A 23,809-nucleotide genomic window follows, 5' to 3' on the forward strand; every position below is an offset into this window, starting at 1 on the left:
TTTTGTTTGTTTGTTTGTTTTTTTATGGTACTGGGGATTGAACCCAGGGTATTGTGCATGCAAGACAAGCACTCTATCAACTGAGCTATATCCCCAGCCCCCTTCTACCTGTTCTGCTCACACATTTTTTTGTTTTGAACATCATAACTTTTATCTTTTTATACTGTGTATCCTCTAAAATATTGTATCTATTATTACTTAAATGAATTTCTTTTTAACCTTCATATTAAAGGTACAAGTGAGTTGCATACCTAAGAGTATTCTTTTTTTAAAATATTTATTTTTTAGTTGTAGTTGGACACATTACCCTTATTTTATTTATTTTTATGTGGTGCTGAGGATCGAACCCAGGGCCTTGCACATGCTAGGCGAGTACTCTACCCCTGAGCTACAACCCCAGCCCCACCCTAAGAGTATTCTGAGTTTGATTTCGTACTTACTTTTGCTAGTAAGTTTTTTCCTTTGATATGATTTTGTGTTACTAATCAGTACTTTTTTCCTTCAGCTTAAAAAATTCCCTTCAGCATTTCTAGTAAGACAGGTCTGGTGTTGATGAACTCCTTTAGCTTTTGTTTGTCTGGGCAAGTTTTTATCTTCCCTTCATTTCTCAAGGGGAACTGTGTTAGAAAAAGTATTCCTGTTTGGTAGCCTTTTTTTTTTTTTATCTGTACTTACTTTTCTTATTTTTTATTTTGTTGTATATGGACATAAACCTTTATTTTATTTATTTATTTTTTTATGTGGTGCTGAGGATCGAACCAATGCCTCACATGTGCTAGGCAAGTGCTCTACCAGTGAGCTACAACCCCAGCCCTACATTTGTACTTTTGATCTCACTCTTTCCTTGCCTGTAAGGTTTCTTCTGAGAAGATACCAGTAGCCTTATTGGCACTCCCTTATATATTATGTGCTTCTTTTCTGTTGCTGCTTTCAGGATCCTCTCTGAAATTTGATTTTTGACTGTTTATGTCTTGTTGTAGTCTTAACACATTTCGCCACATAACTATCACCTAATCATCACACCCTGTATAACTTTTCATTGTGTAATCATCATATGATATAATTCTATTTGTCAGGCCACATAAATGGTAAACAGAGCAGCAATGTACTCACCATTGGCATAGGGATAAGCATTTGTGTTCTCGTGCACTATAAGTTATAAGTCTAGTATTCTCAGAGCACATGCATTGTCAGTATATTTCCATAAGCCAAGTTGCATGGTTGGTTTAGAGTACTGCGTAACTAATGGTTAACACATCTTATATGAGTGGTGCTGAGGACGGAGTGTCAGATGATGAAGCCAATGACAGGGCACAGAATCTTCAGACACAGTAGATTAAATTTTGTAAGTCTGTATTTCTCAACACTATAATAAATTTACTCAAGTGTAATATTTTGACTATAGTGTACAAATCGATAACAACTAATGTGTTAACTTTTTTTCAGACCATAAAATAATGTTCACTAAACTGTCATAAAGAAATGTACATCAATTTCGACTATTCAGTTTTGACATATATTTCATGGAGTACGTATCCTAATCTTGCATCAAAGGCAATTTAATAATAGATGATTTTTAAGTAACACTGACATATTTTTAAAAAGATTCACATGATGGTCACACTTTACTTTTTCATGAAATTAAAACATTTAATGGTGCATTATAATTATATACAATAGTGGGATTCTTTGTTACATATTTGTACATGCACATAATATAACAATATAATTTGGTCAATTTGCAGAACAAAATTTTTTTTAAAAGATAGAGAGACAGAGAGAGAGAGAGAGAGAGAGAGAGAGAGTGAGAGAGAGAGAGAGAGAGAGAATTTTTTTAATATTCATTTTAGCTTTCAGCGGACACATCTTTGTTGGTATGTGGTGCTGAGGATCGAACCCAGGCCGCACGCATGCCAGGCAAGCGCGCTACCGCTTGAGCCACATCCCCAGCCCCCAGAACAAAAATTTTTAAAAGCTCTAATATCTCTCATTTAAAGAACCAACAAGAAATTTGAAAATCTATCACCAAACATAAAAATAAAAAGTGTTGACTTTTCTTTTCTTTCCCTTACATACCCACAATTTCAGTTACATTTTATGTCATCTCCCGCTACCCCCTGTTCTCTATTGTTTCTGGGTATGAGGGCAGAAAATAACAAAGATAAACACCATAAAGGGAATGAGGGGATCTGAAATGAAGAAAATTTTATGCTCTAAATTTTAACTTAAGTTCTTAGTGCCTCACATGCTACTAAGCCTAGTTTTTTGTTTGTTGGTTTGTTTTTGTACAGAGATTGAACCCAGGGATGCCTAACCACTGAGCTACATCCTAAGCTCTTTTTTTAATATTTTATTTAGAGTCTCACTGAATTACCTAGGGCTTCGCTAAATTGCTAAGGCTGGCTTTGAACTCGTAATCCTCCTGCTTCAGCCTCCAAGCCACTGCCTCCAGCCCTGTTTTTTTTTTTTTTTTAATTTTGAAAAAATACTTTTTGTTTTATTTATTTTTATGTGGTGCTGAGGATTGAACCCAGTGCTAGGCTAGCACTCTACCATTGAGTCACAACCCCAGCCCCTTGCTCCAGTCCTTTTTATTTTTTATATTTTGAGACAGGGTCTCACTAAGTTCTTTAGAGCCTCACTAAGTTGCTGAAGCTGGCCTCTAAGTTGAAATTCTTCTGCCTAATCCTCCCAAGTTGCTGGGATTACAGTTGTGTATACCTACTCCTGGCTAGATCTCTTACCTTTTCTACTTGGATATTTATATAATTACCAAGATTTATTGAGTTTTCTGGGACTCTTTCTTTAAATAAGTTTTCTAACTCTTTTATCACTTTAACATCTACTGCTATATGCGAATACTTGTTCTTTTGATGATGTCCCGTAAGTCCCACAAGCTTTTTTTATTCCTTTCCATTCCTTTTTCTTTCTCCTCTGACTACCTGTTATTAAATAACCTGTCTTTTAAGTTTATATAATCTTTCTTCTACTTGACCATTTTATGCTCTTTATTGCATTTTTCAGCTCTCAGTTTTTTTTTTAACACCAGTGACACTCTTCACAGAACTAGAAAAAAACAATTCTAGCCAGGTAGAGTGGCACATGCCTGTAATCCCAGTAGCTTTGGAGGCTGAGATAGGAGGATTGCAAGTTCAAAGCCAGCCTCAGCAATTTAGTAGGGCCCTAAACAACTTAGCAAGACCCGGTCTCAAAATATTTTTTTTTTAAAGGGCTGGGATGTAGCTCAGTGTAAAATGCCCCAGGTTCAATCCCCAGAACCAAAAGAAAAAAAAAAAAAAAACAGTTCTAAAATTCATGTGGAAGAATAAGAGACTCAGAATATTTCTTATTTGCATCCTCCATTTTTCCCAATTTTGATTTTTTATTTCTCTATTATCTTGAAGTTTACTAAACTTCCTTTAAAACCATTATTTTGAATTATTTGTTAGGCAGTCAACAAATATCCATCTTTTTGAAATGTGGTCTTATTATTTTACCAAGACTGGTCTCCAACTCTTGGGTTTGAGTGATCCTCCTACTTTAGCCTCCTGAATTCTGGGACTACAGGTATGTGCCACCATGCATAGTACAAATCTCCATTTCTTAGGGCCCTTTTCTGGTTATTTATTTTATTTTCTGGGTGACATAATGTTTCTATGATTGTTCTTGATATTTGTGACTTGCATTGTTGTCTGCACATTTGAAGAAGTAGGGAATTATTATAGTATTTGCAGATTTACTTGTCTAGAAATGTCTTTCACCAGTCAGCCCATCCAGAGTTTGGGTCTTTGGAATCTGCACTAGGCATAGGTGCATGGGTACTGGACTGAAGACTGGGTCCCTGAGGGTCAGATAGGGTCCAGGAGCTGAAAAGGTTGTTCTGTAATCTAACTATACAAGGACATTCCTGGAAATTTGGTCCCTGGGATCTAGCCCAACTCTGAAATCTACTGGAATGGCCTTAGATTCTGAGTCTGCTAAAATATGGGGATGCAGGGGCCAACTTGAAAAGTAATATTACAAGTTCTGGTTTGGAGGGTTGGGCCACAGGACCAGCCTGGCACTTGGCAGGCCTGGAGCCTGATTCTTTAGACCAGGAGTACAAATCTAATGATAGGGCTGGCCTTATACTGTGTGGGCCTAGAACCCTATATCCATGGGGGCCAGCCTAGAGTCTGGGTATCTGGGTACTGGGGCTGTGGGGCTATTCTACTGCTGGGCAGACCTGAAGCCTGGGGCAGTGGGGGCCAGCCTGGGGGTAATCCAAGTCCCAGGACCACAGGGGCCAGCCTGGTCCTAGGAGGGGACCTAGAAACTGAATCTATAGGACTGGCCTAAAGTCTGAGTTTGTGAGGACTGTGGTGGTACCAGGGCAGGCCCAAAGCCTGGGACCAAAAAGACTGGCCTCACACTGAGTCTATTCTAGACATCTAGGGGCTCCTGCCTATGGAACAGTCCTAAAGACCAAGTCCTTCGGGCAGATCTGGAACCTAGGAATATGGAATACAGCTTGGAATCTGGAGGTATGGGGCTCTCTCTGGTGCTAAGTATTACTGGTGCCCCAGTGTTGGAGTCTGCACTCTCTTCTTTTTCCCTGAAGCAGAGGGTTTCTCTCTCTGTTGTTTGGCCTGGGGTTGGAGGAGGGGTGATAAGGGTAATTTAAAACTATCCTTTTATTCTCCTCAGTGCACCTTATTTTTATGCTTCACCCAGGTGGACTAATCTCTTATTTGGTTTCCTTAGCTCTTGTGAAGGTATATTCATACATACATAGTTGTTCAAATTCATGTATTTTGTGAGCAGTAAGTACTAACAATTCCTATGCCACCATCTCGCTGATATCTGGTGTACACAAGTTCATTATCAGTTGTGTATTTTGCAATTTTTTTCTTTTTTTCTTTCTGCATATTTTCTTTTATGAGAAGAAATTGGCAAGTTTGACAATGTCTAATTTATCTTTTTTCTTCTTCTATAGATTGTCCTTTTGATGCTGTAGCTAAGAAATCTTTGCTTAATCCAAGGTCACAAAAATATTTTCTACAACATTTTGTTTTAGGGTTTTTATTTTTAGGGCTGTGATCCATTTTGAGTTAATATTTGTATTTGATTCCAGGTGTGGATTGAAGTTCATTTGTTTACACTTAGTTATTGAATTGTTCCAGCATAATTTTTTAAAGAAGCAATGTTTCCTTAATTGAATTGCCATTGTATGGATCTCTTTCTGAATTCTTTCTTTTGTTGTATAAAATAAAGACATCATTTATTAAATGTCTTTACATCATTTCTACTCTGTCTTAGTTATTGTAGCTACGTAATAAATATAGAATTATGGAGTGTTAGTCCTCCAACTTTGTTCTCTCTCAAATTGTTTTGACTGTTTCAAATCTTTTGTATATCCATATGAGTTTTCCAATTTTTACACAAGTGAATTTTTTGGTACTGGGGATAGAACCCAGGGATGCTTAATCACTGAGCAACATCCCCAGCCCTTTTTATTTTTTATTTTGTGACAAGGTCTCACTAAGTTGCTTAGGACTTCACTAAGTTGCTGAGGCTGGCCTCAAACTTATGATCTTCCTGCCTCAGCCTCCCTAGTCACTGGATTATAGGTCTGTACCACCTCACCTGGCACAAGTGAATTTTTATTGTGATTGTGTTGAATTATAGATCAGACTTCTTCTTCTTCTTCTTCTTATTATTATTATTGCAATGCTGAGAATCAAACCCAGGGTTTCATGAGTGCTAGCCAAATGCTCTACCACTAAGCCATACTTCCAGCTCAACATCTTAACATTATTGAGTCTTTCAACTCATGAGCAAGTATTTGATTCCAGGTATGGATTGAAATTCATTTGTTTGCACTTAGTTATTGAATTGTTTAAACAATTGCCTCCATTTATTTAGGTCTTTCTTAATTTCTTGAAATAATTTTTTCTGCTTTTAAATGTATAATCTTGGGCATCTTTTTATCAGATTTATACCTAAGTATACCATGTTTTATACTATTTTAAATGACTTTTTTAAAAACTTCAATTTCTGACTACTTACTGTTAATATATAGACATGCAAATGTTTTTTTGTATTGACCTTGTATCTTACAACTTTTTTAAAAAAATATTTTTTTAATTGTAGATGGGCACAATATCTTTACTTATTTTTATGTGGTACTGAGGATGAAACCCAGTGCCTCACACATACCAGGCAAGTGCTCTACCACTGAGCCACAACCCTAGCCTCATATCTTACAAATTTTATAAACTCATTAGTTAGTTCCAATAGCTTTCTTGTGAATTCCATTAGATTTTTTACATAAACAATCATGTTTTCTGTGAATAATGATAATAAATCATCTTCTACTTACCATTTTAATGACAATCTGCAAGTTTTATGTGTTTTTATTTTAATTCAGGTAAAATATTTTCCATATTAACTTTTGATTCCTTTTTAAATCACATGGGATTATTTAGAAATATTTATTTTCCAAATATTTTTCAGATTTTCTTGAGAGTGTTATTGATTTTCAATTTAATTCCATTATAGTAAAAGATCAAACCTTATATGACTTAAATTCTTTGAAATATATTGTGACTTGTTCTGTGGCCCAGCATATTGTCTTTCCTGGCAAATTGGAAAAAATTGGCACTGGAAAAAATTGGCACTGGTTGGTGTTTGGCTACGTATTATAAAAATGTCAGTCAGGTCAACTTGATTGCTGATTTTCTGTTTACTTGTTCTACCAATTATTGAGAGAAGGTATTGAAATCTTTGATTATAAATGTGGATTTGTTAATTTCTCCTTGCAGTTCCATAGATTTTGCTTCTTATATTATGATATTTTGTTATTTGGTACATAAATATTTAACTTTAGGTGCTCATCATGAATTGATTCCTTTATTATCTTGAAATAACCTTCTTTCACTGGTTATTTCTTTCTTGGATATCTACTGTTTCTGATATTAGATACTCCGACTTTCTTTTGATTGTCTTTACTATAGCATGAATTATCCCATCTTGTTTGTTTTCTTATTGGTACTGGGGTTTGAACCCAGTATAATTACAACTTTATTTTTAGACAGGGTCTTGCTAAAATTAATGAGGCTGACCTCAAACTTGTGATCCTCCTTCCCCAGCTGCCCAAGTCACTGGGATTACAAGTGTGCACCACTGCACTGCTGCCTGTGCTTTCCTTTCAGCAAATTTTGTCTTTATGTTTCTTGTAGGTAGCATATATTTAAGAGTTTTATTTTAATCTGATTTGACCATCTCCATCTTTCAATTAGGTTACAAAATCATTTATATGTAACAAACACGATTGTCAATATGATTAGATTAAAATTTAGCATCCAATTCTCTCCTATTTGTTTTATCTGTTGTTATTTGACATTTTCCTTTTTTCTGACTTCTTTTGGATTAGTGAAATTTTTATGAATATTTATTTATTTAACAGTAGAATTCATTTTGACATATTGTACACAAATGGAACACAACTTCTCATTCCTCTGGCTGTACAGTAATTACATTTATCTCCTTTTTGGCCTATTAGCTATTATACTTGGTTGTGTTTTTTTGGTACTAGGGATTGAACCCAGGGGCACTATATCACTAAGAAACATCCCCAAGCCATTTTAATTTTTTATTTTGAGACAGGGTCTCACTAAGTGGCCCAGGGCATCACTAAATTGCCGAGGCTGGCCTCAAACTTGTGATCCTCCTGTCTCGGCCTTCCAAGTCACTGTATTACTGATGTGCACCACCATTCCTGGTTCTTTGTTTTTCCACTTGTTACTTAAGGTCTATAGTGCACATATTTAACTTGCATTGGTTTACCTTTAAGACATAATAAAATATAATACATCCATTCAAATTTTAACTTTTTTCTGTATATTTCATTTTATGTATATACTGAAATGTATTTAGGCTTTCCATTATTAATGAAATTTAGGTCCATATTTTACTCTAGTTTTTTTGAATAGTGGTTATTGAACCCAGAGAAACAATGCACCACTATACCCTAGCCCCATATTTTACTCTTACAAGCAATACTTGATGAGAATCCTTGGATGTGTGTTTTTTTTTTAATATTTATTTTGTAGTTTTAGGTGGACACAATATCTTTATTTCTACACTTTTGTGGTGCTGAGGATCAAACCCAGTGCCTTGTGCATGCTAGGCGAGTGCTCTACCACTGAGCCACAACCCCAACCCCTGGATATTTACTCTTGCAAATACATTCATAAGATAAATTCACAGAAGTACAATTGTTCAGTTGAGCATTTTTTATGATATTCAGATCTTCCTTGACATTTAACCAACTCATATGATTTTGTGAATCTTAATTAATATTCTAAAGATATTAATGCTCTAAAATAAGTTCCAAATTTGTTGTGATACAATTAACTCTACATGAGTATTAACTTTGATAAGAATATCTCAATTTTATTGTTTCCTTGTTTTTCAGCTCTTCAGGCAATCACTACTTTAGAGAGTTTATTAACAGCTGAAAAGCCAGAAGATAATGATCTACTTGAAGATAGAGGTTCACATACTATGCTCCTAAATTTAGCTGCCCAGTTTGCTCTAGAGGTAATTCATATGTTTCTGTCTCCTAGACTTCTACCTCTTTCCCTTTTTGAAAGACATTTAATAGAATTCATCAGTTAGTTACAGAGTCTCTACTGTTTATTTTGCCTCACATTTTCTAAACCAAGCTTGGAATTGCTTTATTTCTCTTTTTTTGTAACGCAGGCTAAGATAAACAAAACATAATGAAATAATAGATTTCTGCTTAAATAACAGAAAAAAAGTAAGCATAGCAAAACACTAATTTCTAGAAGAAATCCCAGATTTAAAATGCTATATTAATGCTAGTAAATAGGTATCTTAATTGGAAATATCTTTTTAAATCAGATTGAACAAAATGCTTTAAATTTTTGTGAATGCTTTTAGTTTATAACCATAAAAATTACTCTAGATATAATAAATACTTGCAACCCTGTTTTTTACTTGCATAATTCTTTAGGAAAAGAATCCTAGCAGCTCTGGTACTCTTAGATTGAGTTTGAGTATTGGCTCTGTGGCTTAATAAGTGCCTAACTTCTTTGAGTTTTCATTTGTCATTTGCACAATAAAAATAATACCCTTCTCTAGGACTGTTATGAAAACTGATAAGTTGGCTGAAAATTGGTATGTAAACTGTGAAGCTTGATCTTCTTATTTATTTAAACTACTTTAGTTTCTGATTCTTTCTTTATGAAAACTATCTTTCTGCTCAGAGCTACTATTCCATAATTCTTCTACTAGCTCTGTTCTGCTTTACATATCTACTGTAAATGTATAAACCTTCCTTTAAAAATGTAGTTGCCTTTGGGTTTCACACTACAGAATTTCTCTCATTTCCTCCTTTTCCCCATCCTGAACAAACACATCCTATGTCTGCATCTGCCAATTTTTTTTTTCTTTCTTCAGGAGTTCAGTTACCCTACTCATTAATATCAAAACACATCTCATCCAAACCCTATTTAACAACTACTTTGGACAAGATATTGGTCTATGTGCTAGAATTATGGTCACCAAGGAACTCTCAAGTCAATTTGTACAAGCTATCCATCAGCAATGTAAGATCAATGTAAGAACTATCCATATGTAGGATAAAGACCAACTAACTACTATACAGGTTAAAAATTACTGGAGTTCAGAGTAGAAATAGAGCACTGAAAACTGGAATGTCTCTACAGTGGAGGGAAACCTTAGGTTAGACTTTGAAAAGGATAGCATTTAGGTTTACAACATTTTTCTTTTGCAGTGCTGAGATCAAACCTAAGTCCTCATGCATACTAAGCAAGTGCTTTACCACTGAGCCATACCTTCAGCCTCATGTAAGAAAAAGGTTTTTTAAGGGTGTAATGGTGTAAACAAGACATGGAAAAAGGAATGTGATTGACTTTAGATACACTATACTTGGTTAGAATAATAGCTGATTTCTCTAGCATTCCAGATCTTGTGCCTAATAGAATAGTGGCTTATATCATTATGATAATGATATAGAGAAGCATAGAGTAAAGGACAAGAAATAGCTTTGGGCAGATTGTATAATGCTTTTATTTTCTAAACAATAAGATGGTTGATGGTAATTTATGTAAAGGTAGTGCTTTGAGAAAATAATTTTGCTTATGCCTAGGCAACTGAGTAGAGAGAAATTAGAGATGGGCAGGATAGGAGACCATGGTAATAATCCAGTCTTAAGGTGATAAGAATCTAGGTAAGGGTAGTAGAAGTATGATTTTAAGCAGGTAAAACATTACTTTCTCTTCTATCAATCATTCTCTTTACAAAATTCACCTCTCCTCACACAAGAGATGATGTGGGTATTCTAGGTTCTGAAAACTCAGGTAGCCAAGAAGAGAACTTGCACAGATTCCTACCACCATCTCTGCTCACACACCAGATATTCTGCCCTCTCCACTGCCATCATGGATGAACTATCCATGTTCCTTCCTATAGCTAATCTTTCAACTTAAACACTTGTTTCCATTGCTTCTTGCCTTTTTTCTCTCTTACATTGTCAACTTTTTGTTTTCTTATTGGTTCATTCCCATCAGCATATAACATATACAATTATCCCATCTCAAACAAACAAAAGCCAAAAGATTCTTTTGGCCTTCCTTCTCTTATCAACTACTGTCCAATTTCTTTTCTTCTCTTTGTAAAAAAAACTTCCCTGAGATGTAACCTACGCTTGTTCTTCCAATGATCTCCTAAGCCTTGTTCAGTCAGGCTTTTGTCACTGAAAAAAGTACTTTTATCTACTAAGAGTGCTTTTGTCAAGTCATCAATGACTTCTGTATTGTAAATCTTGATGGTTAAATATCAGTCCTTATTGTATTTTACCAATCTGCAGTGGCCAGCACAGTTGATCATTCTTTCCTCTTTGAAACATAGTTGGCTTCCATGATTACCATGTGGTTATCCTTGTTTTTCTCCTACCTCATGAGTCACTCTTTCATTCTTCTTTGCTGATTCCTTTTCTCCTCTCCTAGTCTCAAGTGATGACCTTAGGAGTGTTTGTGGTTCAAGAAAAGATGATAAGGTATAAGCTAATCATCTAGGAAAGCAGGAAAGTGAATGACTAGGAAGCATGATATACTTGCCAGTAGCATTAAGGCTCTTGTGTGTGTGCGTGGAACTGAGAATTGAACTGGGAGGCACTCTACCACTGAACTACATCCCCAACCACCACAAAAGGCATTTTAAAGTAATACAAGTATATGCATTATTTTTTTCTAGGCCACATTCTGCTGAATGGATGCAAGCACAAAAGTCAGTATAGCTGGATGTGGTAGCACATGCTAGTCCTAGACTCAGGAGGCTGAGGCAGGAGGATCACAAGTATGAGGCTAGCATGGGTAACTTAATGAGTCCCTGTCTCCAAATATATGAAGAACTAGAGATGTAGCTCAATGGTAGAGCACCCCTGGGTTCAATCTCTAGTACCCCTCTAGACAAAATCAGTAGAATATTGGACTGAGGGTTTTGCCAGATAAATACAGTGAATCAAAAGAAGAGCAAGAAAATCTAGGATGAAGGGAGTGGTTATAATTCAGTTGTATGGAATTTAAACTTGGTATGGAGGAAGACTTTAAGGGGATGAGGGATGGTAAAAGTTGGTAACATCAATGAGTTGAAGGCCTTACTGCAAGTAAGGATTGAGGAGTCAGCATAATAAAATAAGTGAGTTGGAAATGTTAAGAGACAATGATTAGAAAGTGGAATATACCTGATGCTGAAAGCTGGAGTGAAAGACTAGGGCGAGGGAGTGAGGTACCTAGGGCATGAAACTCAAGAGGGCACTCTCAGGGTGAGCAAGTCTGGGCTTGGTACTTGTATCATACCGAAAGTGAGTGCCTCCTTATACTTTGCACCCTAGGTGCCTCACTTGCCTCACCTGACTCACCCTAGTCCCAGCCCTAAAAGTATGAAAGGGCTGCAATTATTAGTAATGACAGGGTCTAGGGAATGGCTGTAGGAGTGAATGACTGAGGTAATTGGCAGAGTGGAATGTAGGGAGCTAAGAGACTAAGGATATTAGGAGGATTGCCTGTCCATGTATTGAAGTTGCCAAAAAAATAAGACAGGAGTAGTTTGTGTAGAAAATAACTCTGCAATAGTTAAGCCATCAAGAAATGAGAAGAAATAGCTTAGGATCTGATGGACCACAGTAACAATGAGGGATAGTGGGTACTATAGTCTGGTGACAAGAAATTCAAAGTCAGGGTTTTAGGAAAGAAAAAAAAATGATTTCAAAATAATAGCAAAAAGTGAGAAGGATACCTAATTCATCTCCAGGCCTAGGGGTAGAAGGATAATGAGAGCAAAATCAGGCACCATTTGATAGGGCTCCAGTAGAAGCAGCTTCTTTGGTAGAAACCTAGATTTCTATTATAGCAATAATGTGGAGGGGACTTTCAGAGAAGAGTTTGCTTTTATAAGAGATTTTGCTGGTAATAGACTAAATTTCTGAGAGCATATTAGAAGGTGTGGGGTGTTGGGGGGAGATGAGAAAAAGAAGAGAGAATATATACAGCCTTTCAGGGATTAGCATGCTGAAAATGAAGGTGCTCTGACAGTCTGGGTTATTCCTAATAAAAAGAGATAAACAGCACGAAGAGTAGTTCAAGTGGATTCAAGGTAGTGTTAGCAAGGCTGTGTTTGTGGATAGACAGTTGTGATTTTCTGGGGCTAATATGAAACCATTGTTTTTGTCAGTGAGTTGTATTTTCATTTGACCTTCTTGCCGTAGCTCTTTTGAGAACACAAAATGAACAGGTTCAGATGTGTTTTCCCTTGCCCTTAATGGGCAATAATGCAGATAACTTGACTGTATTTTAAAAAATGTATTAGTGCATTATATTCATACAAAATATTGGGGTTCATTTTTACCTACTTATACAAGCATGAATTAATTTGCTCCAATTCAGTTCCTAGTACTTCCCATTTTTCTTCCCTCCTTCCTCACCTGTTTCCTTTCTTCTATTCTACACTCTTTCTTCTATTCATTTAGAGTTTTTTAAATCAATTAGTGTATTATAGATAATACACAAAGGTGAAATTCACTGTGGTATATTCGTATATGTACACAGGATAGTTGGGTCAGTTTCATACCCACCATTCCTCCTTTTTCCTGTCCCTCCTTCCTCTCTCTCAGTCCCCATCCTCTACTCCACTGATCTCTCTTCTATTTTCATGGGAACCCCCCCGACACACACACACACACACCAACTTTTTCCCCTTATCTTGGTTTGACTTCTGAATATGAGAGAAAACATTTGACCCTTGACTTTCTGGGTCTGGCTTATTTCACTTAACATGATGTCCTCCTCTTCCATTCATTTACCAGTAAATGCCTTAATTTCATTCTTATTTATGGCTGAGGTTAAAACTCTATTGCATATATATCCCATATTTTCTTAATCCATTTATCTGTTAATGAACATCTGAGCTAATTCCATAACTTGGCTATTGTGAATTGTACTACTATAAATATTGGTGATCTTAGATCTGATTTTAGATTTTTTGGCTGATTTTAGATCTTTTGGCTATATACCATGGAGTGGGATAGCTGGGTCATATGGTGGTTCCATTCCTCATTTTTTTGAGGGGTCTCCACCCTGCTTTCCAGAGCAGTTTTACTAATTTGTGGTTCCATCAACGCTGTATGAGTCTATCTTTCCCCCATATGCTTGCCAGTATTTGTTATTGTTTGTATTTTTGATAATTACTATTCTATTTAGAATGAGATGAAATCTCAATGTAGTTTTGACTTACATTTCCCTGATTGCTAGAGATGTTGAAATTTTTTTCACATATCTGTTGGCCATTTGTATTTCTTCTTTTGAGAAGTATCTGTTTATTTCTTTTACCCATTTATTAATTGAGTTATTTATTTATTTATTTACTTACTTATTTTTGGTGTTAAGTCTTTTGAGTTCTTTATATATTCTGGATTAATCCTCTGTCTGAGGAGCAGGTGGCAAAGATCTTTTCCCATTCTATAGGCTTCCTCTTCCTGCTCTTAATTATTTACTTTGCTGGCAGAAGCATTTAATTTGATGCTGTCCCACTTATTGATTCTTGGTTATATTTCTTGCTCTTTAGAAGACTTGTTAAGGAAGTCAGTGCCTGTGCCAATATGGTGAAGTGTTGTGCCTACATTTTCTTCTAGAAGTTGTAGATTTACTGCTCTAATTCTTAGGTCTTTGATTCACTTTGAGTTGACTTTTGTGCAGGGTGAAAGATAAGAATATAGTTTCATTCTTCTACATATGGATATCCAGTTTTCCCAGCACCATTGGTTAAAAAGGCTCTTTTCTCCAATATATATATTTTTGGCACCTTTGTTGAGTATCAGATGACTCTATCTATATGGATTTGTCTCTGTGACTTTTATTCTGCTCCATTGGCCTTCATGTCTGCTTTGGTGCCACTACCAGGCAGTTTTTGTTACTAAAGCTCTGTAATATAATTTTAAATTAGGTATTGTGATATCTCTGGCATTGCTTTCTTTGTTTAGAATTCCTTTGGCTATTCTGGGTCTCTTATTCCTTCAAATGAATTTTAGAATTGTTTTTTTTTTCTAGTTCTGAGAAGAATGTCATTGGTATAACACTCTTGGTAGCATAACCACTTTGACAATACTAATTTTGCCTATCCAAGAGCATGGGAGGTTCTTTTCAGTTTCTTTCCTCATTGTTCTATTGTTTTCATTGTAGAGGTCTTTTTCCTCCTCGGTTAGATTTATTCCAAAGTGGCTTTTTTTTGGTGTGTTATTGTGAATGGCATGGTTTTCCTAATTTTTTAAAAAAAATTTTAAATTAATTAATTTTTATTTATATATGACAGTGGAATGCATTACAATTCTTATTACACATACAGAGCACAATTTTTCAAATCTCTGTTTGTATACAAAGTATATTCACACCAATTCATGTCTTCATACATGTACTTTGGATAATAATGTCCATCACATTCCACCATCATTTCTAACTCCATGCCCCCTCCCATCCCCTGCCACCCCTCTGCCCTAACTAGAGTCTGTTTCTTCCTTCCATGCTCCCTCTCCCTATCCCACTGTGAATCAGCCTCTTTTATATCAAAGAAAACATTCAGCATAGTATAGAAAAGCTATTAATTTGTGTATGTTGATCTGATATCCTTATATCTTATATATTGATTAATTTGTTTATCAATTCCAGAAGTCATCTGGTAGAGTTTTTGAGATCTTCTAAATATCGGAACATGTCATCAACAAACAGAGATCATTTGAGCTCTTCTTTTCCTATTTGTATCTCTTTTATTTTTTTCTCTTACCTGATTTCTCTGGCTAGAGTTTTTCAAGAGCTATATTGAGTAAAAGAGGTGAGAGTAGACATCCTTGTTCCTCCTCTTAGAGGAAATGCTTTCAGTTTTTCTCTCTTGCTTTGATTTGTAATTTAACAAATTATGTCTGTTCTTTTTAGAATGGACAAGCCATTCCAGCAGGAAAAGCCCTGGAATATTTAGCTCAACATTCAGAAGACCCACAACAAGTTCTTACAGCTTTGAAGTAAGTAATCCATTCTATGGAGGGGAAAAGATTTCTTTTGCTCCTTTTGCCCTTGATCTATAATCTGACAAAGTAGTGCTGATGAACTCAGTGCCAACTCTTATATCTATTAACCCAGGTACTCAAAGTAAAAAAAAACAACAACAATAACAACAACAAAAAAATACAACTGAACTTGATCTTCCTTCTTCTCTTTTTCTAGTAAGGAAAATGGTTTGTCAAAAGGGAGTTTTTACATACAATAGTGAGGGGAAAAAAAGAGCAGGTTGGGACATGATAACTACTAATGTGACTGAGAAAATGCCAGTGTGAAAAATGGGAAACCAGAAGGATCCTAGAATGGTTTTTCTGTTGGCCAACTTCAGGCCACACTTCCAAAGGGAAAAGTAGTCACAGAAATAAAAGGGGAGTTGAGATACTTGCATGCCTTCAATCAGGTAAATATCTAAAATCATTCAGGACAGTGGTATTGTTTAGAGCATTTTCAGATTTGAAACAAACAACTGTTTTGTCAGTTTGTCATTGTGCTTCCAGTTCCCTTAAAAGAATAGTGAACATTTTTTATGTAGAACCTGAAGATCAGTTTTAGATTCCTTTATAAGATGAAAAATATAAAGACATGTACACCACACCTGCTGTTCTAGCAGATGTTGTTGGACAGTGATACAAACCTTGGAACCATTTAGTAACTTCTGATAAGCAAAATTTTCTATTTTAAAATTATCTTATTAAATTCCACTTTCAAAATTAAAAAATTGTTATATTTTCATTGCAACCATTAAAACAAATCAAAGATCTTTAAATACAATAAGCTTAATCTCCCCCTTTACTCTCTGTCTTCTCAATTCTGCCTCCTGGGGTAATCAGGGTTAATGACTTGGTATATATTTTTTAACATGTTTCCTAAGAATCCCTTTCTCTATTACTTTTTATGCAGATGTCTGTTTCGTCTTGTTCTTCCACAAGTTAATCAAACTCCAGGTTCTGAAAATAAGTAAGTTATTTCAATAGAAATGATGGATTCCATTAGAAATATTATAATAATTTTAAATACAAAACCTTACATTAAGTGATATGTAATGTAGTAGATAAGATTAATACAGGGCTAGTCTTCCTGGTTTCATATCCTGGCTCTGCTATTTATTAAATGTGGACCTTGGGAAAATTTCTTAACTTTTCTTGGCTTCAGTTTCTCCATCTATAAAATGGAAATAATAATAGAATATACCTCACAGGGCTGCTGTGGTTACTCAATAGTGAATTAACACATTTAAAAGGCAAAAGATTTATGTAATCTGAAGAGAAGCCAGGGTATAAGTTAACATGTAAAACACTGCCAGGCACTTAATAAACCTTTAGTAATGTTATATATGATCTGATTATGATATTGCATGTTTCCCCTTTTCTTAATAGTAGACTCAAATATAGACATTTCTTTTACTTTCCTGCAGAACAAATAACCTGAATAGCTTGTTGATTCTGATTCTCTATCAGGTCAGCCAACAAGCATTCAAATATGTTTCTACTCACAATTTCTATGGTATAAGACACCAAACTTAACAATTCATGGAAGAATTTGGGCACCAGTTTTTTGTGCCTAAAGTTCATTATCTCCTGATGATTTGAAAGAAAATTCTATTCATGATTTGAATTAGGGATAGCTTCCAGATAAATTAACACCCATCTCTGAATTATTTGCTCAGACAAGAGCTTTGTGATAATGAATCTCTACCATATTTTTTTTTATATTTGCAACTTGGTGTCAGTATATTTTTTGAATTAATTTTTGGGAAATATAACTGAGATGGCATTGGATGTATAACTTGTTTTATCATATTACAGATTTTACCCAAGCACATATGATAAGTTTTGCCATTTCTTCACAGGCTGTATGAATCAATTAGAAAGGTATTACATCTTAAAAACAAAGATGATAGAGGAAAGAGACTAGGAGGTAGGAGATGGGGAGAGGGGGGAAGTGCTTGGAGTGATATTAGCCAAATTATATTGTTACATTGTGTGCATGTACAAATATGTAACAACAAATCACATCATTATTTACAATTATAATGCACCACTAAAAATGGAGAAAAGAGAAAAAAAAATGAAGGTGAGGCATTTGGAAATTTTCATAATGACCAAATGTTTGGTATTAAGAAATTATTAACTTTTAGGCATGTAATGATTATGCATGTATATATTTTTAAAAAAATCCCTTATCTCTTAGAGATGCATCCTTGAAATATATATAGATGAAATTATGTGATGTCTAAAATTTGCTTCAAAATAACATAGGAAGAAAAATAGATGGTGATAACAATGAGATAAGATGGATGGTGTGTTAGTAATTAGTAAAGCTAAGTGATAGGTACATGGAAATTTATTATACTTGTCTTTGCACATTTGAACATCTTTGAAATTTTCAGCAATAAAATTGTTGGGATTTTTTTGGTGGTTGTTTTGAAAGAAGGAAACTTTAAAAGAAGGCGATCACACTTTGAAACTAAGATTGTAAGAGCTCCTTGAAGGATAAAACTATTTGTATTTGTCCTTGCATCTCTGGAACCTAGGATACCATCTGACACATAATTGCCATTCAATATTTAAATTGACTGAAAGTCAATTCTTAAGAACACCTTAATCTCATTCCATGCAATTGTGACATGCAGTCAAACCTCAATCATTGGTATTATTTAGGTAAAGGGTAAGGGAAGGGATCTTGTTTGAATTAATTATAAATAATAGAACATTTAAATATATAAATAATAAAATATTTAAAAATAGAAAATTTAAAAATTTATTATTTTCAAGTAGAGGTAGTAATAGAGAACATCTTCTAGCAGTTTCAGGTAGAAGTTAGCATTTGATATAACAACAATTACACTAGCCTGTAATTTTTTTTTTTCTAAGCACCTAATTCAATGAGAAAGTTAGGAGAACTGAATTTTAGTTTCAGTTCTTTTAGTGACTTCTGTTTACCTTAAGCAATGGCAACTTATTTAACTTCTCTAAGCTACATTTTCCTTATCTGCAAAATTTAAAAAGCTGAACTGGATAATTTAAAAAGTTATTTTCTCTTCTAAAATTCTTGTAGGTTTAAATTAGCAACATCTACCTAAGTACTAACAATTTATGTGCTAAACTACTTAAAAGATGTTTGTCTTATAAATACACATACCTTTCCATGTCCATGTCTTTATTCTTATTTGTATTATTTATTTGCTTTAATGGACCCTTCCTAGATTATTTTATATTTAGTCCATGAATTAAATAGTAAAGAAGTCAACTTTAACTCAGCTGAAATTCAAATTAATAAAATTTATTTGAGAAGTTGCTCTATATAAACTTGTAAGACTTTTAAGATTTATCAGTGAGAAAGCTGCTACTTTTCCTGAAGCACAATGTTTATTAAGTAATATTAAACCCCTTCCTGATAAGATCAATGGTCTTATCAGGTATGCTATACCATATATTCTGTAAACTTCTTTAGATAATTTTGCCAATACTTCCATATTCTTTTTTTAGCTAAATGGGCTTTTATTCTGTTAAATTTTCATTTTATTTAATTTTTTAAATGTGAAGACTTTTTAGCCAGGCACAGTGGTACAACCTATAATCATTCTTTTTTTTATATCCTTTTTTTATTATTAGTTGTTCAAAACATTACAAAGCTCTTGACATATCATATTTCATACATTTGATTCAAGTGGATTATTAACTCCCATTTTTACCCCATATACAGATTGCAGAATCACATTGATACAACCTATAATCAAAGTGATTCAGGAAGCCAAGGCAGGAGGAGCACAAGTTTAAGGCCAGCCTCAGCAAACTAGTGAGGCCTTCAGCAACTTAGTGAGACCCTGTCTCAAGATAAAAAGTAAAATGGACTGGGAGGGCTGAGGTTGTGGCTCAGTGGTAAAGCGCTCACCTAGCATGTGTGAGGCCCTGGGTTTGATCCTCAGCACCACATACAAATAAATAAAATAAAGGTATTGTGTCCACCTGCAACATATATATATATATATATATATATATATATTTTAAAGGACTGGGAATGTAGCTCAGTGGTAAAGCCTCCCTGGCTAAAATCCCCAGTACCCGCCTGCAACATGCACCAAAAAGTTAAGACTTTTCAAAGAGCAGTTTCAGGTTCACAGCAAAATTGAGAGGAAAGTGCAGAAATTCCCATGTACCCCCACCCCCCTCCCTGCCTAACCTCCCCCATTATTAACTTTCTCCACCAGAGGAATACAGTCATTACTAACTCACAAACATGAACTGACACATCACAATCACCTAAAGTGTATAGTTCACATTAGAATTCACAGCGTATATTCTATGGGTTTTGACAAATATATTATGACATGTTTTCATCATTACAGTATCATACAGAGCATTTTCACTTTCCTAAAAATCCTCTGTGCTCTAACTATTTATTCGTTCCTCCTCCATCAACCCCTGACTGTCTCCATAATTTGATCTTTTCCAGAATGTTATGTAGTTGGAATAATATAGTATGTAGCCTTTTCATGTTGGCTTTTTTCATTTAGTAATATGCATTCAAGATTCCTCCATTGTCTTTTTGGGATTGATATCGTACATCATTTCAGCACTGAATATGAATAACATTATATTGTATTAATGTACCATTTTTATTCATTCAGCTATTGAAGGGCATCTTAGTTGCCTCCAATTTTTAGCAATTATGAATAAATCTGCTATAAACATCTATGTGTAGATTTTTATGTGGACATAATTTTTCAGCTCCTTTGGATAAATGTTAAGGAGTGTGTCTTCTGGGCCATGTGGTAAAACTGTTTAGTTTTATAACAAACTGCTAAACTCTTTTCCAAAGTGGCTGTACCAGTTTGCAGTCCCATATGCAATAAATGAGAGCTACTGTTGTTTCATATTCTCAGCTGCATTTGATGTTGTCAAAATTTTAGATTTGGGTCATTCTAATAGGTGTATAGTGATGTCTCATTGTTTTATTTTTTTCATTTTCCCTGACATTTGATGTGGTACATATTTTCGTATGCTTATTTGCCATACATATTTTTTCTTTGGTGAGGTTTCTGTTAAGGTTTTTAGTCTATTCCTTTTTTTTCCAAGAATTTTAGGATCTTTGTGTCAGGAATCAGGGACAAAGACCAAGAATATTTATCATACCACAGCTGTCTCCTGGTCTTTAACCATAGATCCCTTATAACAAAAGGATCATAATAGTTAAAAATCTTGGCACACTACGAGCATCGCATTTAGTCATTAATAATTTTTCCAGTCCATCATTATATCATATAATATTATCTCCCAGGTTAAGGACAGTATGTTTCCAGGCTTCTATTCAATTTTGTTGTGTTCCAAAAGCAAAAGTGGTTTTAGCAATATATGGTATATGGATTTGTCTTTTCAGGTGTCTGGTTTAATTAAACTAAGAGACAGTATCATCTCTTACTCTGAGACTATACTGAAGTGTTGATGTGATACTGGATTTCACTTATTACATAGCCCACTTGTCCATGCCTTACTTTCAGCTACTAATTCTTCTTTTCTCAATTTTTAACCAAAATGTCCACATTTAGAAGGAACTTTAGATTCAGCCACTGTGCTGGTCTAGATTGCAGAAAGCAATACTAGTCTAGCAAGTGCCTCTCCCTCAGTTCATTCCCATTTATATGGGGTAGGGTTATATAGATAGAGAACTAGTAGTCCATCTTGATCGCTAGGCAGTGCAGCTGCATTAACCCCATTTTGCCAGATAGGATAAAGGCACAATCTGCTCCATGAGGCTCTTGGGAATTCAGTTTAAAAGATGTAAATATATAGTAGCTGAGCATGGTGATGCAAGTCTGTAATCTCAGCACTCAGGACCCTAACGCAAGAGAAATGCTTGAGTCCACAAGTTCAAAACCAGTCTGGGCAACACAGGAATTCCTCACATCAAAAAATAAATAGAGCTGGGTGCGGTGGCATACACCTGTAATCCCAGCTGCTCAGGAGGCTGAGGCAGGCGAATCACAAGTTTAAAGCCAGCCTCAGCAACTTAGTGAGGCCCTAAGCAACTTAGTAAGACCCTGTCTCAAAATAAAATATTTTTCAAAAAAAAGGCTGGGGATGTGGCTCAGTGATTAAGTGCTCCTGGGTTCAATCCCTGGTACCAAAAATAAAAAATAAAATAAAATAAATGCATATATAGTTTCTTGCTTTGAAATCATTCCTGTTTTTAGCACTTATGGTTGCAGCCATGGTTCTGCAACTACTTCATCAGGGAGCCAACAAATTTGAAGTGATGTGGAGAAGAAAAGAAGGTAAAAATATGGTCATCATACCAGTATCTTGCCTACTCAGGAAGAATTGTACTCATACCAACACCCTTCCCCACAATCTTAGAGAGAAAATAGGAATATCTACTTGCCGCAGTCTGGCTGGGCACAATTCAGGAGCCACTTTGTCAAAAGAAACGAACTTTATTTTTAGAACACACACACCCTGTACCACACAGCTCTTCAGGAAAACCCTCAGAGCCCAACTGCCACCACCTGCTTCCCACAAGCCTCTGCACCTCCCTCACTCCTCCTGCTCTTGAGGCCGATTGGCTGGGTCGCGTGAGCAGAGCCAAAAAAAGTCCCCCAATGAGCAGCTCTGTGGTCTGAAAGGGCAGGGAAACAGCCCAATAAGCATCACCACAGAGGAGCCAATCAGTTGGCAGCTAGAAGTTTGCTGGGGCCACTGTGAGCCAATCATCAGCTGGCAGCTGGAAGTTTGCTGGCAGCTGGAAGTTTGCTGGGGCCCCTTCGGCTGTGGCTTTCAACATCTACTTGTTGATTTCAATTGCCTTCTGAACCTGGAGGGGTTCTTCTGATCAACATGTCCAACTTGAATTCACTTCTCAGGTTCCCATAGTGATTTTCCTAGGGCTATGCCCCACAAAGGCATCTTTTCAATAGGCCAATTTTCTATGGCCCTTCTGTCTAACCATACGACCAGGCCATTGGCCACTGCCCATGGATCAGAACCCAAACATAAGGATTTTCTTTATCACTCTTTAATTCTTCTACCACTTCTGGGAAAACAACATGCAATCTGCCAACCTGATTTATTTTTACTTTGTTTGATCAGAATACTGTCCTTCCAAACACGATGTTGCTTGTTTACCCTGGAACTGCCATCCATAAACTAAGCAGCTTTTTGTTGGTTAGTTGAGAGGTGCTTATAGGACACTGACCAAGTGATAGTAGATTCCAACAGCACCATGTGCAATTCTAATGTCAGTCCTAGGGGAAAAAGAACTTCTGAGTACCTACCTCCTCCTTGCATTCTGCAGGTAACATGATCATGTAAAAATAACTGACATTTTATTATGGAGTTCTTCTGGGCACTGCCATCCCCATTAGAGTGTTTTTTATCTAAGACATTGTGGATATTTCAGTTTTCAAGATGTCTGTATGTCCTTCAATCATGGGATAGTTTTAAAAATTTTTAAATATTTTTTTAGTTGTAGATGGACATAATACCTTTATTTTGTTTGTTTATTTTTATGTGTTGCTGAGGATCAAACTCAGTGCCTCACATGTGCTAGGCAAGCACTCTACCACAGAGCCACAACCCCAGCCCAGTTTCAGTTAAGTTTTAATAAGTCAGTAAATGTCCTCAAATGGCCCATTCAGCATATCCAATTAGCATCACCTTATGGGTGGACTTATATGCTTTCTGTTTTACAATAGTGGGTAAGAGGAACATTCCCTAGTCATATAACAGTGTTCATCCCTATACTACAATCAGGTAAAAGAGACATAAAATGTCATGTAAAGCATGTCCAGATATACCTGTTCTCCTTTAGACTTTTACCTTAATCCCATCAACCCTCATAATCCTAACTGAAGCTTCCATGAGAACTTCATCAACAGGTTTCAGTTTTACAGTACTAGGAAATGTAGACATTTCCCAGTCAGTCAATATCAATTCTTATAAAATGTTTAGAATAAAGACCATGGGCCCTTTTGGCTCATTTTTAAATTGGGCTGATTTCTTTTTTGTTGAGTTTTAAGAGTTTTTCGTATATTTTGGATGATAGTTGTTTATCAAAAGTGTCTTTTGTACATATTTTCCCCCAAACTGTGGTTTGTCTTCCCATTCTCTTGACATTGTCTTTTGCAGATAAATTTTTTGTTAATTTTAATGATATCTACTTTATTATTTCTTTCTTCC

The 23,809-nt window shown here is 35.5% G+C and overlaps 1 protein-coding gene across 1 annotated transcript in view; it reads left to right on the forward strand.

The window, feature by feature from the left end:
* The window catches only part of Tex11 (testis expressed 11), a 299,055-nt gene that overhangs the window by 193,445 nt on the left and 81,801 nt on the right, over positions 1–23,809 (forward strand). The window contains exons 18-20 of the mRNA XM_027935840.2: positions 8,459–8,583; positions 15,513–15,598; positions 16,536–16,592. Coding sequence (XP_027791641.2) covers positions 8,459–8,583; positions 15,513–15,598; positions 16,536–16,592 — 268 coding nt within the window. The remainder of the gene's footprint in view (positions 1–8,458; positions 8,584–15,512; positions 15,599–16,535; positions 16,593–23,809) is intronic.

Source organism: Marmota flaviventris, chromosome X, assembly GCF_047511675.1.
Source record: "Marmota flaviventris isolate mMarFla1 chromosome X, mMarFla1.hap1, whole genome shotgun sequence".
In the NCBI taxonomy this organism is placed as follows: domain Eukaryota; kingdom Metazoa; phylum Chordata; class Mammalia; order Rodentia; family Sciuridae; genus Marmota; species Marmota flaviventris.